General features: G+C 49.9%; 2 protein-coding genes across 2 annotated transcripts in view; one reads left to right on the forward strand and one right to left on the reverse strand.

Annotated features, from left to right (window-relative positions):
• The window catches only part of USP11 (ubiquitin specific peptidase 11), a 31555-nt gene extending 30029 nt beyond the window's left edge, over nucleotides 1–1526 (forward strand). The window contains exons 20-21 of the mRNA XM_056849923.1: nucleotides 489–577; nucleotides 1356–1526. Coding sequence (XP_056705901.1) covers nucleotides 489–577; nucleotides 1356–1526 — 260 coding nt within the window. The remainder of the gene's footprint in view (nucleotides 1–488; nucleotides 578–1355) is intronic.
• Nucleotides 1527–5655: 4129 nt separating this feature from the next.
• On the reverse strand, nucleotides 5656–16436 carry LOC130487838 (ER membrane protein complex subunit 3-like). The gene is made up of 8 exons (XM_056861385.1): nucleotides 16279–16436; nucleotides 12667–12724; nucleotides 11104–11197; nucleotides 9910–10014; nucleotides 8762–8843; nucleotides 8530–8609; nucleotides 7579–7664; nucleotides 5656–5766 (listed from the first exon to the last, which is right to left on the reverse strand). The coding sequence occupies exons 1-8, from the start codon at nucleotides 16434–16436 to the stop codon at nucleotides 5656–5658; spliced, it is 774 nt and encodes a 257-aa protein (XP_056717363.1).
• Nucleotides 16437–17621: the final 1185 nt, after the last annotated feature.

Consider the following 17621-nt stretch of genomic DNA (forward strand, 5'->3'; position numbering starts at 1 on the left):
TTGGGGGGCGGGGGGTAGCAGCTTGAACAGTCTGACTCACAAGCACATTATTGGGTGGGGATTCTCTCATACCTCTTCTCGCCCATGGCACACCTGTTTTTGTGTTATGTGTGTTAAATGCCTTCAAGTCGCTACCGACTCATGGCGACCCTATGAATCAATGTCCTCCAAAATGTCCCATCTTTGACAACCTTGTGCAGGTCTTGCAAACTGAGGGCCGTGGCTTCCTTTATAGAGCCAATCCATCTCTTGTTGGGTCCTCCTCTTTTCCTGCTGCCCTCAACTTTTCCTAGCATGATTGTCTTTTCCAGCGACACCTGTTTCTAGTCCGCAAATAATTAGGCCTAGGAGTCTAAAGATGGCAGCATCGACACAGTGCTACGCAAATTATCTGGGTAGTAAGATGGGCGTCCTTTCCCTTGACGTATGTTGGAGGAGTGTCGAGGCGGTGCTGCGCCTGACCCCATCTGGCCTTTTCTGCCTTCCAGACACAACGTTCGCCCGGAACAAAGACAGCGGGACGTGGTTCTACTTCGATGACAGCAACGTCTCTGTGGTTTCCAAGGCTCAGATCGAGGTGAGCGAGACGTTGGCGTCTGAAGCGCCATGCCTTCTTGGCACTTGCTGACCCAATTCAAGGGTGTCATCACCACCCTACCCTCTTTTTACCCACTACAGTGCTAAACACTGTGGCCTGCCACTAACAAAAAGGCTCGAGTCTGCCTTTTGGGTCTGCGCATCTGAAGGGAAACCAGGCCTTATTCCTCCGTAGGTAGTAGCGCCACCTCCCACTCCTTTTCCCTTCTTTGAAGACCCCGTGAACAGATCTTATGGAACTTTGCAGGGAGACCCCCTGGTCTGTTTCTCTACAACTCCAGTTCTCAACCGAATTACTTGACAGGATGAGCTGAGGAACTAGTACAAGGGGTATATACATAATAAAAGGGCCGTTACCCTCGAATCCATAGAGAGAGTTTGCCAAGGATGGTCAGTGAGCAGAATGGGGGGGTCTGAACCCCCTACTCACTGTCCTTGTGTTTCCCCACTGCTACACATGAAGCCTGCTGAGTGGCCTTGGGCTAGTCACAGCTCTCTTCGAGCTCTCTCGGCCCACCTACCTCACGGGGTGTCTGTTGTGGGGAAGGGATTGTAAGCTGGTTTGATTCTTCCTTAAATGGTGGAGAAAGTCAGCATATAAAAACCAACCCTTCTTCTTATGACTGGGAACTACCCTCACCCTGCATCAATCCTCCCCGTTTCATCTGCTTGGGGTCCCTTTCTTAAGTTTCTCCAGTGTAGCCCTTAAGCTTTCGCCTGCCGACCCTCACCCCCCCTCTCCTTTTCTCCCGCCACAGTCCAAAGCTGCCTACGTCCTTTTCTACCAACGTCAGGACAAAATCCGCCACCCGTCTCCCCGTCCCGCGGCCACGAGCAGCCCCAGCGCCGGAGAGCAGGAGGAGTATGAGGCGTGCTGTGATCCCCTTCCCGGCCAGCCCCTGAGCCGAGACTTCATGGACGTGGACTGACCCTCGCCCAGGGCTCCCCGCTTCCTCTTTGTCGCAACCAGGAGACGCCGGGGGGAAAGCGTCCTTTCCTCAGACTCGACGCTGGCGGCTGGATTCTCTCCAGGGGCAGCAGCTAATCTTTCTCAGGCCTTGGAACAGGGTTGGGGCAGGGCCGGAGGAGAACTCGCACTCTGCTGTTCCCCTGTGCGTTGCACATAGTTTCCCTTGCTCTGAAGTGGGGGTGAGAGAGCTTTGTCCCTCCCAGTCCCTTTTTGGGCCAACGTGTTGCACCAGCATTTTGTAAGATAAAGGGCGGCAGGGTGGGGTTCCGGTTCCTCCGTCTCAAAAGCACGGAGCTGTTCTCAGGGCTAGAGCTTCCAGACTGAGGGGGGAACCGTCATGTGGATCATTCCCGCGAGCTCCTTGGGTGTGCTACCTGACCTCCCCCCAAAAAACCCCCAACAATACCGGCTCCTCACTTGCTCTTTTAGCATCGGAGTTGACTGCCCTCCTTCTGCTGCTTCGGGACCCAGGGCTGCTTTCCCTGTGGTCAGCCATACCAGGCTCTCGTTTTGCTTGGGAAGTTTTTTTTTATATATATATAAAAAGGTATTCTCTCTCCTTTCCTCTACTGTGCTCCGCAGCCAGTTTGACACACTGAGCCCCTAGCCCGGTTGCCGCAAGGGGCGGGATAGAGGCCATCTTGTGCCCTCCTCTCCCCGCCCCCTACTTACCAAGTGCCTCCTTCGGCTTCCCCCTCCCCCCAAAAAAAGTAGAGCAATAATTTCTGTAGCCCTCCTACCGCTGGACTTGCATGGGTTTTTCGGGCTGTCTTTCAGTCGCGGTATCCTGGTTTTCGAGCGAGGGCGACGCCGGTTAGCCGCTTGGTGGGAATCCCCCCCTGCAGAATTTTCATGCCCCTGCAGAATTTTTGTGCCGCTGCAGAATTTTCTTGTCAAAGCCTATTTGGAGGGGGAGGGGTGGAAGAGAACCGGGCCGCGTTCAGCATCTGCGGCCTCTGGGTTGTTCCTGCCCCCCACCTGTCTGAGGGAGAGAAGGTCATGACAGCGCCCCCCCCCCTCCTCCCACCTCGGTCGGGGGGAGTGTCGCAGCCTTTCTGCTTAGGCCTCCCCTGCCCCCGGAAGAGTTGGCGGGAGTTCGTCCCCTTTTTAGGGGGTCTGTGTCATGACTGCTGCTGCTTTCCGTGCTCAGGGATCACACTGGTTTTGTAAATAAATTTCGGCATGCAGAGCGGGGCAGGGCACGGACGGAGGCAGCCTCGGCCCCACACGCAGCCCTTGCCGACCGCGGGAGCGCAAAGTGTATTTTCTTAAGGATTTTGGAAAGGAGTTTCCGTCACTGGACTTGTGGGGCTCTTTCTTCTTAGTGAGTCCCCCCTCCCCCTTTTTTTTTGAAGAAAATATTTTTGGCATGTGGCAAAAAACCTGTACATAAAACCACTTCATTTAAAGGTTGTGTGTGCTCTTCTCCCTGCCCCCACTTCCCTTTTCATATGGCCCTCTTGTGGAAATGGAGCTGAACACCCTCTTTATTGGGAGGGGGGTAGGTTCATGTTACATATCGGTTCCTGTATGGTCTAGCAGGATTCCTGGTTTCCTGAGTTCGACTCTCGGTATGGGAATTTCAAAGATTTGGGGAGAGGACTGTAGCTCAGTGGTAGAGCATCTGCTTGGCATACAGAGGGTCCCAGGTTCAATCCCCACCATCTTCAGTTAAAGGGACTACGCAGGTAGGTGATGTGAAAGACTTTTCTCTGCCTGAGACTTTGGAGAGCCGCTGCCGGTCTGAGTAGACAATACTGACTTTGATGGACCAAGGGTCTGATTCAGTAGAAGGCAGCTTCATGTGTTCATCAGCTCTTACCCACTTATGGGAGAGGACAGGAGAGATGGACAAGGGGTCTTGCTCTAAAGAAACGCTTAGCCCTGTGGTTGGAAGCCCCCCGAGTTGAGCTTAGCTTTTTCGGGGGTCAGATTTGTTCGAGGGTCATCTGACAGCCAGGTCTGTGGTTAGGCTTCTCTTGCTACACCCCCCGCTGTATACTAGACTTCCCCAGTGTTCTCGTTCTTTAGCACCGTTCAAACTATCTCATGCTTCTTTTAAGGGCCTGAGCAGCCGAGCGTGTTCGATACCCTCTTTGGCATCTAGCTAGACTATAACACAGATCTTCCCTCGCTCGCAGCTCCAAACCAGCACAACGTGTTGGCCAAGGCGGCTCGCACTGGCAAGCTGTTGTTAGCCAATAGGTGGAGAAATTCTAGGGCACAGGATGAGATAGATATGTTATTGTCTGTCTCACGGGCCCCATTGGATTTAAAAGTGGTTTGTAAGTGTGAAAAGGATGGCGAGTAGGTGAGCAGCCAGTTCGGCTTTGATGGAATATTCGCCCACCCTCATTCGTTTCTCTTTGAAGAAACACTGGAAGGGGGCAAAATTGCCATTTTCTATCTGAACTGAAAAAAAGGGGAACAAATAAACTCAACTTAAAATTCAGGGGAAACCAAAGGGGTTGAGTTAAACACTATCTAATAAAACAACCAATACATCTATTTTTATTATATATTGTGGACATTTGTATTTAAAAACACAGGGCCTTTAGTACAGGCTTCCTGAAAAGCACAAACACAGTTACGAATATTTACAACACATAGTACATAAAATGACCAAATTGTTAGCACATAAAATGACCAAGATGTTAGTACATAAAATAACCAAGATCTGACCAGATGCGTTTCGGCCTTTTACAGGCTTTCCTCAGTGGTCGTACATACACAATTTTACAACACACATCCTGACATATACACAAACGTACAACTAAAAAATATAGATATATATAAAAGCCTTTTGGGAGGGGAAAAAAGATGGGTGAAAAATAAAAATTGTGCTTTTTAGGAAGCCTGTATTTAGGCCCTGTTTTTAAATACAAATGTTTTCTATCTCAGCCTCCCATTCCTGTTCCCTCCTTTTCCTCCACCCTTGCGGTCGGTCAGCTTCTGGCAATAGCAACTGGTCCCTAGTGCTTATGAACACATGAAGGTGCCTTATACAGAATCAGACCATTGGTTCATCAAAGTCAGTATCGTCTCCTCAGACCAGCAATGGCTTCCAGGGTCTCAGATGTCTTTCACATCACCTATTTGCCTTGTCCCTTTAACTTCCTTCCTTTATCCCTTAGAAGCTCCTTGATCCATTGATCTTGAGCAGCATATATCTAATGTTTGAGGGATATAAGGACTGAAACAAATCTTGCCACTGACAATGTAGCCTTGGGATCCCTGTCACTTAGGTAAAAAGGCATTATGTCAGAGACAGAGGCATTAGATTATTATGTTAAAAGGGGAGAGATATAATGTGATCGAAGTTCCTCGTAAAAGAGGCATTCCAAGAGGGCATGAGCTAATGAATTGATAGAGCCAGAAGAGCAAGGACAGGTCCTGTCTGGATATGGTATATTCAAAATCCTGCCCTGCATAACCACAGAGGGATTAGCATTCAGTCTAGTTAAACAGAAGGCTCTAGAAAGACGAGGAGTTGTCAAATAATAAGTATAAGCAGGCAAACGTCCCTTTAACTGGAGATGCTGGGGATTGAACCTGGGACCTTCTGCATGCCAAGCAGATGCTATAGCACTGAGCCATGGCCTCTCCCCATGAAGGAATAGCTGACTTCAAGAAGTATTCCATCAGGGCTGTTTTGGGGAATACCCCCCCTCCCGCCCCACGTGCAGAAAGCCTGGCTTTATCTGCCATCAGGTAAAGAGAAGACACAGTATCCACTGAAACAGGCAGAGTTAACAGCTACCTGTTTTAATACTCAAACCATTCCCCTATCTACATAAAACTTGACGCTTGGATAAGCTGAGGTAGCCCCCTCCACACGCCGTACTTCCTGTCAGCAGTAGCGCCATACACTGCTTTGTCTCGTCCCCCGGCACCGCATGCAGGAGGGACCGAGGGCTCGTTTCTCTGCTCCTGTCACCCTCTGCTCCAGCTCTCCTCCGCCTCTCAAGCCAGTAGCCATGCCACACTTTTAACACACCATGCAAGATCCGGTGGCCATTCGCCGCTCCCTCTTTGGGGACTCGTAGCTGCCCCGTCGGACTGTGACCCTCAGATGTCAAGGGGTGGGATCAGTCAGGCCCACACCTCCCTGCCGACTGGAGGTCCCGGCCCATCAGCTGTTCTTCGATGTCCTGGAGAGCCCAGTGGTGAGAAACGAGCTCTAAAGCTTCCCACTCAGCCTGATGGGGAGGGAAAGAAATATCGCTGCAACAACCGTAAAAAAAAAAGGGGGGGGGCTGGCACTGCAGCCCTGGGCCAATACCCTTGCTATAATGGCATCTGTGCGGGTAACTGGATCGGTGCCTGGAGGTTTTGTTTAAAGGGCCTAAACCAGGGGTCTCAAACTCATTTGTTACAAGGGCCAGATATGACATAAATGTCGCTTAGTCAGGCTGGGCCATGCCTCGCCAGCCCAGATTGAGAGTGGAGGGGGAGGCTGACTCATGAGCCGGATAAAGGTTCTCAAGGGATCGAATCTGTAAGTCTCTTTGAAAGCGACAAGGCTTCTCCTGGCGAATACATAACCCATTTTAAAAATCACGTTTGAGAGGGTTCAAAAGGCGTTGTGTAAATAGGCGGGGGGTCCCCAACCTTTTTGAGAGTTCGTGGTATAGTGGTGAGCATAGCTGCCTTCCAAGCAGTTGACCCGGGTTTGATTCCTGGCCAACGCAGGTACAATTTTGGGGAGGGGCTGTGGTTCAGTGAGAGCCTCTGCTTGGCATGCAGAAGCTCCCAGGTTCAATCCCCGGTGTGTCCAGTTAAAGGGACTAGACAAGAAAGTGATGTGAAAGACCTCTGCCTGAGACCCTGGAGAGCCACTGCCAGTCTGAGTAGACAATACTGACTTTGATGGACCAAGGGTCTGATTCAGTAGAAGGGCAGCTTCATGTGTTCATGTGGCCCTTATGTTTGACACCCCTGGACTAAACCAAACTTGGTGTTTGGACATCGCTTAAGAGGAAAAATACTTCATCTCCACTCTAAGAATTCCTCCACCAGCTCTGTAGAGTAGGTTCAAGGATTGCCTACCGCTTTGGGGTACAGGAGAGGAAGACTGCTGAAGACCCCCTTGTGAACTGATGCCAAAGATAAATTTTTTTAAAGGGGGTGTTTTTTGTGTGGAGGGGAGTCACATTCTAAGCAACTGTACTGTTCTTGAATGCGTCAGCCGGAGCTTCACTGTCCCCAGACACAAAGGCCCAGGGGTTATAGAGTTTGTAGGCCTACAAAATCTGCTGTTGTGTTACTTGGTGGTGGAGTCAAGTAGCAGCTGACCGAGGGCGACTCCGTAGGGTTTCGAAGGAAAGAAAAACAGGTGGGTTTGCTCCTGTGTAGCAACCCTAGACTTCCTTCTTGGTCTCCTTTCTGATGAAATTAGACTAGCCTGGGCTATCCAGGTCAGGGCAGAGACACAGGTGGCATGCCACTGCCTGCCTCTGCGTAGCAATACTGGGCTCCCTTGGTGGTCTCCCATCCAAGTGCTAACTAGGGCTGACCCTGCTTAGATTCTAAGATCTGATGATATCGGGCTAGCCTGGGCCATCGCTCTGTGTGTGTGTGAGTGTGTGTAAAATGCCGGCAAGTCACAGCCAACTTATGGTGACATAAGTTGGCTGTGACCTTGCCGGATTTTCACACTCACAGACAACAGAGCGTTGGCCCAGGCTAGCCCGATATCATCAGATCTTAGAACTAAGCCAGGGTCAAGCCCTGCTTAGCCTTGAGATCTGGACAAGACACCAAGCGGAGCCCAGTATTGCTACGCAGAGGCAGGCAGGTGGTTGCCACCTGTAGTCCTCTGCCCAGCAACCCTGGACTTCCTTGGTAGTCTCCCAAGTACTAACCAGGGTCGATGCTGCTTTGCTTCCGAGATCGGGCTCGCCTCAACCATCCAGGACAAACCTTCGCCATGTAACTTCTACACGAGCAGATTCTTCATCCACCCCCAACACTCAAGTACAACCACTGCTGAACTAAACTCCGGTTCTTACCTTGAAGGCCTTATTGGGGTCAGGTGGGGCGGGCACAGTGGGACCCAGGAACTGATCTTGCAGTAGCAGCTGGTCCTGTTCTGCAGCTGCCAAGAGAAATGTGATTGTGGGGGTGGGGGGAAGGAAACTGCTTTACTCCAAGGGACTTGGTTCCCATTGAAATGGTAAACCTGTATAGGGACTGTCATCACTTTAGCTTGCAAACGGGTTCACAGGGGAATGCTCCTCCCAGTCTCCCTTCCCAACCTAAACCACCTCTATTTAAAACCCTTTCCCAAGATTTAACAGCCGTTGGCTATTCATCTGCCATTTCACCCTTTTTAAAAAAAAGGGGGAAATTAAGATTATTATTTTTTCTTGACACTACAAAAAGTTGCCACATCTCTCACGCAATTCACAGATCTACTTGGTAGCAGACAGTGCAGTATCCACTTCTCAAAGTGTCGTCAGCTGTTTTATAACAGCGATGTGTGGGCCCCCATCTGCAGATACCTAAATCCGCAGATTGGGTCCACGTGGACACTAAACAGATTTTCCTGCAAACTTGGGGGAACCCCAGGTTTGCAGAAAAAAACATTGGTGGGTTTAAATCCCCCCAAATAAAAGTGTTATCTGTACACACACAGACAGTATACTTCCCAGACGCCGCTGCTGCAGCTGGGCTCAAAGGTGGGTGGTGGGGCCTGGAGCTGTGCTAAGCTTGGTCACCGGGGGGTGGGGGGAGGAGATGGGATTCCCGCCCTTGAGTCTTGTCCCCCCCCCCCAACCTCTGATAGTCAGAACAGCTTTCTCCTCCTTTCTGAGTGATGTGATGAATCCCCACGTGGTATAGCCTCATCCTAATCTCCCGTCTTGGCTTGCTCCTTGCAGCCCAGGGCTCCCCTCCCCCGCTGCGTCACTCGCTGTCAACCTTTAACCCCTCCTTCCTGATCCCCAAGCTGTCTCTCTTACCTGTCTCTTCCCCCAGGATGAGGGTGTACACCCGGCGCAGGCCAAAGACATTGAGGAAGTACCAGGAGGCAGAGCTCACCCTGTTAGGAGAAGAGCTATCGGTGACCATTGCAAGGAACCTTTCTGGGGGCCCAGTCCTAGGGGGAGGGACTCAGGGCTGCAGCCCCCTTTATTCCCTTGCAAAGGACTAGCTGGACCTTTGGGGGTGGGGGGAGGAGGGAGATATGCTTACCAAGAGGGATCCAGGGAAAGTAAGTTAATTCCGCGCTGCAGCATGGGCTTGAATCGCAGGGTCAAGGGAAAGGGAACCTTGGCTAGGAGGTGGGGAGGGAGAGGGTTAGAGCCCGCATCTCCCCCTTACCAAGCTCTACTGCTGACCCCCGGTAAGCAACCCGCCCACCGACCCCCAAGCGCCTCTCCATCCTGCTCTACATCTCCTCATCTCTCTGGCGAAAACACCCTCGGCCCGTCCCTTCTGCAATCGAAGGAAATCAGTCAGTGTGATGCGGTAGCTTAAAAGGCAAATGTGATCTTGGGCTGTATCAACAGAACTATAGTGTTCAGATCAGGTGAAGTGATGGTGCCGCTTTGCTCTGCTCTGGTTAGACCTCACCTAGAGTATTGTGTTCAGTTTTGGGCCCCACAATGTAAGAAGGATGTAGACAAGCTGGGACGTGTCCAGAGGAGGGCAACGAAGATGGTGAGGGGGCTGGAGACCAAGTCCTATGAGGAAAGGTTGAAGGAGTTGGGTATGTTTAGCCTGAAGAGATGACTGAGAGGGGATATGATAACCATCTTCAAGTACCTGAAGGGCTGCCATATAGAGGATGGTGCTGAGTTGTTTTCTGTTGCCCCACAAGGTCGGACCAGACCCAGTGAGTTGAAATTAAATCAAAAGAGTTTCTGTCTAGACATTAGGAAGAACTTCCTGACAGAGCGGTTCCTCAGTGGAACAGGCTTCCTCGGGAGGTGGTGAGCTCTCCTTCCCTGGAGGATTTTAAGCAGAGGCCAGATGGCCATCTGTCAGCAATGCTGATTCTATGACCTTGGGCAGATCATGAGAGGGAAGGTATCTTGGCCATCTTCTGGGCATGGAGGTCACTGGGGGTGTGTGGGGGAGGTAGTTGTGAATTTTCTGGAAGGAAGAGCAAAGATTCGAACCAGGGATTTCCTGACTTCCTGCTCTTAGCTGCTGCATTATACTAGCTTGCTGTGGGCCAAGCCACCCTCAAGACTCAGTTCTCCCCATCTGTAAAATGGGACTATAATGGCCACTGAAAGCCGCTAGACGCCTAACCACCAACTGGAATTTTGCCTTTTAAACTCCACTGGCCCACCTCTCTGTCACCCCCTCGCCTGGCTTCGTTCCTGCTCACTCACTCGCCACAAAGCCGGAGAAGGCCCAATTGATCCAGCCTCCAACGAGGATCATGGGGAGCACGTTGATGATGTTCCCTTTCATCATCTCCATAACCATGGTTGGATCTTGAAACGGGGGGGGGGGGGGAAGGAAGAATGAAAGCATGAGTCTGTGCAGGCTGTGATCCAACAGGTGAACAGTGAAACCTCTAAAGCTGTGGTGTGAGCCGCCGAACTCAGAACCTCAGTTTTCTTTCTAAAGTTTCCAGGCCTTCTCGGGGGTGGCCCATAGGGATGCCAACCTCCAGGTGGACGCTGGAGATCTCTCGCTATTACAACTGCTTCCAACTGATAGAGATCTGTTCCCCTGGAGAAAATGGCCACTCTGGCAATTGGACTCTATGGCATTGAAGTCCCTCCCCAAACCCCACCCTCCTCAGGCTCCCCCCCAAAAACCTCCCGCCGATGGTGAGGAAGAAGAAGAAAAGTTGGTTTTTATATGCTGACTTTCTTTGCCACTTAAGGAAGAATCAAACCAACTTACAATCACCTTCCCCTCCCCACAACAGACATCCTGTGAGGTAGGTGAGGCTGAGAGAGCTGTGACTAGCCCAAGGTCACCCAGCTGGCTTCATGTGGAAGAGTGGGGAAACAAATCCAGTTGACCAGATTAGCCTCCTCCGCTCATGTGGAGGAGCGGGGGAATCAAACCCGGTTCTCCAGATCAGAGTCCACCACTCCAAACCACCGCTCGTATCCACTACACCATGCTGGCTCTATTTTCATGTTACATATTGCACACAGCCCTAGTGGCCCACCAGGTAGGCAGCAGGGGCCAGGGACACTAAAGCCCCGCAGGGCCCCAGCACCACCACCTGGCTCACCTGACCACCTGGTAGCTTGAGATGTGCCTGGCCAGGCAGCTTGGAAACACCTGGGCCAGCCCGGGAGGAAGGGAACCAGGGCCAACTGGCCTAGGACCGTACGAGCCCTATGGCTGCAAAGATGCACTTCCAGCCATGTTTACAAGATGGGCTGAAATCCCAGATGCCAGAGGATTTCCGGTGGCAGCTTCCCCTCCCCAGGTCCTGTAGAATGATCTGTGCAGATAGCTGCCCCCAAATTTGCCTCGAGCCTTATAGGGACAGGCGAGTATAAATGGCGTGAAATAAATAAAAACCCTCCATCGGCCTCGCTTCCAGCCTCTCTCCTTACCTGTCAGTGGGTTCCGTAGCTGCATCTTACGCTTCGTTTTACGGAAGAAGCCGCTTTCCGGGTTGTTGAAGTAATGTTTGCGCATGAGGAAGCCCTGCGGAAACACCACGACGGGCCGTGAGAGGATACAAATGGCAAAAGAGGGGACTCGTGACTCTAGTAGGCCTTTTCAGAGCATTCAAAATGCTTCACCTGTATTTCCTCAGTCATTCTTCGCACAATCCTATGAATTGATAAATAGGCAACCTGGCGACCATCTGATTGTTGTAAGGCTCAAAAGAGGGAACTTCCTGGTTCAAAGATTATGTTTAGTCAGATTTGGAGCAGGGGAGGAAGAGTTCCAGTCAGATTTTTATCCCCCTTTCATCCCGGGAGCTCAGGGCAGCACTGGGACTTCTCCCTGCCTCCATTTTATCCTCGCGACAATCCTGCAAGGTAGACCAGGCCGAGAGTGACTGGCCCGAGGTTACCCGGTGAGTTTCACGACAGAGTGCCACTCAGCTCTTAAAACAACGTTCTCCCCACTACATCGTACTTCTCCCATGCTGCCCTTCAAGTTGAAATTGCCTCCATGCTCCTGGATTGGTTATTTTTAAGAGCGTTTGTGGTAGCCTCTTCTTTCATGTAAACCAAATAAAACCGCTTCTTCCATACCTTATAAACAGAAATGTAGGTGGCTCAGGGGAATAATCACATAGAATCTCATTCTAAAAGCCTACACTCTCAGATGTAAACTTTCCAACAACAAAAAAGTACGTAAACGAACAGGCAGTATTACCCATAAGGAAAAAATGTTCCCAACATGTAAGTAATAGATATTCTCTATTTTAATGTTACATGTTGTATCCAATGTGTTTATAATTTGTAAATATACATATTTATATGCAACGCAAATAACGTAATGTAACTGCTTGTCTCTGGACCTGTTTGGAGAATACAGCAGCCCCTCAGATCACACAAGGTGGCCAATTTGTTCTCCACGATCATTTTCTCCTACTGGAGATATTAATGCAATATTTGGACAAGCTTCTCTGGGGCTTTTTTTGGTGAGCTGTGTGAATGGAACTCTTTGGCGCCTGCACAGAGCCCCAAGAGGGGAAGAAGAAGAAGAGTTGGTTTTTACATGCCGACTTTCTCTACCACTTAACGAAGAATCAAACCAGCTTACAATCACCTTCCCCACAACAGACACCCTGTGAGGTAGGTGGGGCTGAGAGAGCTGTGACTAGCCCAAGGTCACCCAGCTGGCTTCTTGTGTAGGAGCGGGGAAACAAATCCAGTTCACCGGATTAACGTCCGCCACTCATGTGGAGGAGTGGGGAATCAAACCTGCTTCTCCAGATCAGACCCCACCGCTCCAAACCACCGCTCTTAACCACTACACCACGCTGACTCTCATGGGGACAGATCCCATGAGTCAGTGTCCTACATCGAACAAGGCCCACACGTGTGTGGGGACCCCTGCCTATATCTGTGCACTTGCTGAGAAGCACAGTCCTAGGGACTGCGTGAGAAGTGGAGGAAGAGGGCCTTCAGGAAGGGATTGGCCCCGTGGTCTCTTACCTGATGAGTCAGGAAGCGTCCATTTTCCCTCAGGAGGTGACTCCGGGCCAGCACCTGCCTGACAGACAAAGAACACTCCACTCAACAGTCATTCCCACATAATTTATCAGCCTATGTTACACATAAGGTGTAAATGCTGATTGTGACCCGCAGCTACCACCAAAGGACCAGACCGCTCACATTCCCCTCCTGTGAACTAGGGAAGCAACCAGAATGGCACTGGGAAATCCCTTGCAAGGTCGCAGAGGAAAAACTGGATTGCATCTAGGTAAAGGTAGTCCCCTGTGCAAGCACCAGGTCATTCCTGACCCATGGGGTGACCTCACACCCCGACGTTTACTAGGCAGACCATGTTTACGGGGTGGTTTGCCAGTGCTTCCCCCAGTCATCTACACTTTACCCCCAGCAAGCCGGGTACTCATTTTACCGACCTCGGAAGGATGGAAGGCTGAGTCAACCTTGAGCCGGCTACCTGAAACCGGCTTCCGTCGGGATCGAACTCAGGTCGTGAGCAGAGCTTTTGACTGCAGTACTGCAGCTTACCACTCTGCGCCACGGGGCTCTTCGGGATTGCATCTAGGCATACAGAAAGATGGGGTGCACTTATTGGAAATAATAATCAAAGAATGACGCAACTGTTTCCTCTGAGATCTTTGCAGGGGGTCTTGGAGGGGATTGCTGATCAGGACACAGTTATTGCAATGGAAAAATTCTCAGAATAGCCCTAAGAACTGGTGATAATTAGGAGGGCAAGATTATACTTTTGAGTGAAATAACTTAAGTTTGTTTGTGCCGTCGAGTCACAGCTAATTTATGGCGACCCGTAGGGTTTTCAAGGCAAGAGTCGTTCGGAGGCGATTTGCCATTGCCTGCCTCCGCGTCACGACCCTGGTTTGCTATTCCCTGCCTCCACATCATGACCCTGGTAGTCCTTGGAGGTCGCCCATCCACATACACACCAGGGCCATCCCTGCTTGGCTTCTGAGCTCTGACAAGATCAGGCTAGCCTGGAGCAATCCAGGTTAGGGCTGGTTTTTTATAGGCGGATGCAATGCAAGGCTCTCTTCTTACACGCACATACACATGAAGCTGCCGTATCCTAACCAGATCATTGGGCCATCAAGGTCAGTACTGTCTACTCTGACTGACAGTGGCTCTCCAGGGTCTCAGGCTGAGGTCTTTCACATCACCTACTGCCTGGTCTTTTTAACTGGAGATGCTGGGGACTGAACCTGGGACCTTCTGCATGCAAAGCACATGCACTACCACTGAGCCACAGGCCTGCCTCTATTTGACTTTGAAAGCCCTCAGTAGCCTGGGCCTGTACTGCCTGAAGGACGATTAGCTCCCATATCAACTTGTCAGATTGTTCGGGTCATTCTCTAGACCTGGCCTCAGCTTCTGTCTTTTTTCAAGGGCAGTTTGACCAACAGTGGGGACTGGGCTTTTTTGGCAGTGGCCCCTAGATTACAGAACTCAAAATCGATCCTAAACTAACTGAATTTATGGGCACGTTCATCTGGCACGTCTTCAGCAAGCTCCTTTTCCACAGTGTATTTGAGAATAATGGGGACTGAGCATCTGGTAGCAAAATGTTGTATGTTGTGCTTGCGGTTATTGCGCTGGCTTTGTTGGATGGGTTCATTTGACTATGCCTGTGACTATGTTATGATTGGTTAAGCCCTGTCATTCATTTTTAAAGACGTGGTGTATCAATGAGGCCCTTCCTGAAGCGTTCCTTGAATCAGAAAGACTTTATTAACTATGGGCCTGAGGCAAATGACTCGGGCAAGGGTTCTGAGCACGTAGGGGCTACGCAGTTTCAGACCTTCTTTGAGGAGACAAATTATCCAAATTATTTGCGAGGATGGATCACTGGCTTCAGATATTTATTTTAGTTTTATACCCCACCCTTACTCCCCAGCCAAACCCAGGCTCCGGGCGGCTCACAACATGCAATCTACACAATAAGATACAATAAAATCCTTGTAATAAAACTGTAAAATATCAACTCATCGAACATCAAAATGGATAAAATAGGGGCTTGCTTGATAGGCAGGATTTGGGCACCATTTAATCCAAACTGGATGAAAACAATGCCCTCTAACTCAGCGGTTCCCCAGTTTTTTGCGTCATGGAGAACTTTTCAGGAAAGAACTTCATCACAGAGCACTAATTTTCACCCAGCACCTATATGCTAAACCAAATGACAGTTGTATTTTCCTTTCCAATCTCTTCCCGGAGCAATAGATGTTCCGCAGAGCACCAACTGCTTCGTGGAGCACAGTTTGGGAACGGCTGCTCTAGCCTGTGAAAGGAATAACCACTGAACTACTGGATGAATTCTGATTCAGCACTTTCACACTGCAATCTCCCCGAGGTGCCCATGCATCAAATTCGGCTACACGTCATGCATCTGATAGGCTCAAAGTTTATGCAGCAATAAGTGTTGTGAAACTGTATTATTGTATTAATTCCCAATGACAATAACACAGCAGGAGGTTGAGAGTTCAAAGCAGTTTATTAGGCCTAATATACATACCGGGTGAGAACTGCCCCAAATGCGCAGGACAATTCACACACCCGAACAAAGGATTGCAACAACGTTTATAACTTCTGGTCAGGGGTGTTACAATTACGTAATATAGTGCGTAGAGACACAAAGACCCAATAATGGATACATTTGGATTAGCACGTTCTATCAGTGTGGTTTTGAGGCGTGGATTTAGGTGGCCATATGATGGAGAAATGAAACTTAACCTTTTTATCTGACACTCCTAAATCACTGCCTTGGGCCTCATTAGGGCAGCTAGCTGTACCAGGCCTGCAAGGACGATCTCACTGGCACCTGATCCGTAGTGGATGCCACTTTATGCTAACTCAGTGACCACACAGGAGTGGATAGGAACCAAAGAATAATACTTGACCCCTTATACATGGGGTCTTGCCATTATGTGTGCAGAATATGGTATTGTGCTAGATCACTGGTTCCCAACTGGGGGTCCGTGGACCCCCAGGGGTCCGCGAGAACTAAATTAAGGTCCGCGAAACAAAGTTATAACCCCATAATAAATTAATATTTTCAATTAAAAGTTCTCTATTATAAAAATATATATATTCAAATATTATTCAAATATATATATTCAAATATTATTATAAAAATATATATATTCAAATATTATTCTAAGTTTAATGTTTAACTAACAGCTATGATTAAAGTTTATTTTCAAATTCTCGGAATTTTTATTTTGAACCTTGGGGTCCCTGCACCGAACAAAAAAGTCCTAGTGGTCCCTGGTCAAAAAAAGGTTGGGAACCACTGTGCTAGATGCTAACCCTTATACCCCGGGCTTAGCATCTTTATAAGTGCGAGCTTGCGGCCTGAGTATAAAAGCCTACATTTCCAATAATAATGAAGATTATAGGCATTACAAAACTTTCCAGGGTTCTTATCTGAACTGCGGATAAGAGCTGCTTGACGCTTGCAAGCTTGCACACGCAACCCACTCCCGCCATTGCAACACAATAGGGAAGATCCACCCCAACCACCATGGAACGCTTCCCGGATTTGTGGGCGTGGCCCCCACTACGCCCCGCCCCCCCCGCGCTCACGCGTCCTGCCGTTGCTCGGGCCAGCCCGGCTCGCGCTCGCCGCGCAGCAGCGCCGCCACGCGCAGGCGCAGGATCCCGACGGCGAGCGCGATCCAAGCGACGGGCAACAAAACCCAGAAGCGGATCGAGCCGTGCAGGCGCAGCTCCGGCGCCGCCATGGCGACGAACTCAGAACCGGTTTATTTTTAAAAAAAAAAAACTTGTCACGGAAACCGGAAGTGACCTAACGGGAGAAGGCGGCCACTTCCGGTGCTTCCCCCGGGTTCCGAAACCCAGACGCGAAACTTTTTAAAAATTTATTTATTGTATACTTTTTATTTTTTTCATTAATAAGTAGATATACAAAGGGAAAAAAACAGGGAAAGCGAAGATAATATTATTTACATATCATTTCGTTGGTATCTGAACAATCTCTACCCCTCTTTATAATACCGTCTTCCATATTTTCCTAACATAATAGTAATTTGGCGAAACCTAATTGGAAACAACGGCTAGTACGTTTACTTGAAAAAAAAAATCCCTCAATTTCATTCTAAATAACCCGTTTTGTGGTAGAAAAGCCTCGGCGCGTTCGGGACGGGACGCTCGGGACCCGGATGTTCAACCCGGAAGTAGATCCCCCCGCCTCCCTGTTCGCCCCCCTGAGCGACGGGCTGAGAGACGCCATAGAGATGGGCGGCCAGAGCGAGAGCCTTCGCCCCGCAAATGGCGGCCTTCTGGCAGTACAGAGGCCAAGGGACAGCGGCAGTCGGTAGCCAAGCGAGAGGAAGCCGTGTGAAAGTGCTATAAAGGAGGACTCTTTTTTTGTTCTTCCTGTAGTCCTGGGTCGTCTCCGTGGGGCCTTGTCCTCTTGGGTGGGGTGTGTGTGTGTGTGTGGGGGGGGGTGTTTCCGCTTGAATGCCGGAAGTGATGGGTTGCGAGGCGCTCGAATTCCTTCTCCGTCTCTATGACCGCTTCCAAACCTTGTGTTTATATATATATATATATATGTATTTGAGACCTATTTGGCGCCTGGGTCGTATTCTCTGATCACTCTCCTCGTGCCATTCGGAGAGCTAAGAAAAAAACGTGGGTGTTTAATTCTAAAAAAAGCAGGGAAGCTCGCAGAAGGGATCTTCTAACGGTCAGAGCGGTTCCTCGGTGGAACAGGCTTCCTCGGGAGGTGGGTGAGCTCTCCTTCCTTCCCTGGAGGTTTCGAAGCAGAGGCTACATGGCCACCTGTCAGCAAGGCTGATTCTGTCACCTTAGGCCAGAGGTTCCCAAACTGTGCTCCAAGGAGCACTTGGTGCTCCGGGAAACATCTCTTGGTGCTCCTTGAAGAGACTGGAAAGAAGAAAAAAAAT

This window comes from Euleptes europaea, chromosome 1 (genome assembly GCF_029931775.1).
Source record: "Euleptes europaea isolate rEulEur1 chromosome 1, rEulEur1.hap1, whole genome shotgun sequence".
Classification (NCBI taxonomy): domain Eukaryota; kingdom Metazoa; phylum Chordata; class Lepidosauria; order Squamata; family Sphaerodactylidae; genus Euleptes; species Euleptes europaea.

What these genes read in the sequence shown, in the direction of transcription:
- LOC130487838 (XM_056861385.1), bottom strand. Translation starts at nt 16,436, where the DNA reads ATGGCGGCGCCGGAGCTGCGCCTGCACGGCTCGATCCGCTTCTGGGTT. An exon ending in CCCGAGCAACGGCAGGACGC is followed by an intron (nt 12,725 to 16,278) that starts GTGAGCGCGGGG and finishes TTTGTCTGTCAG; the next exon opens with GCAGGTGCTGGCCCGGAGTC. An exon ending in CTTTCCCTGGATCCCTCTTG is followed by an intron (nt 8,610 to 8,761) that starts GTAAGCATATCT and finishes TTCTCCTAACAG; the next exon opens with GGTGAGCTCTGCCTCCTGGT.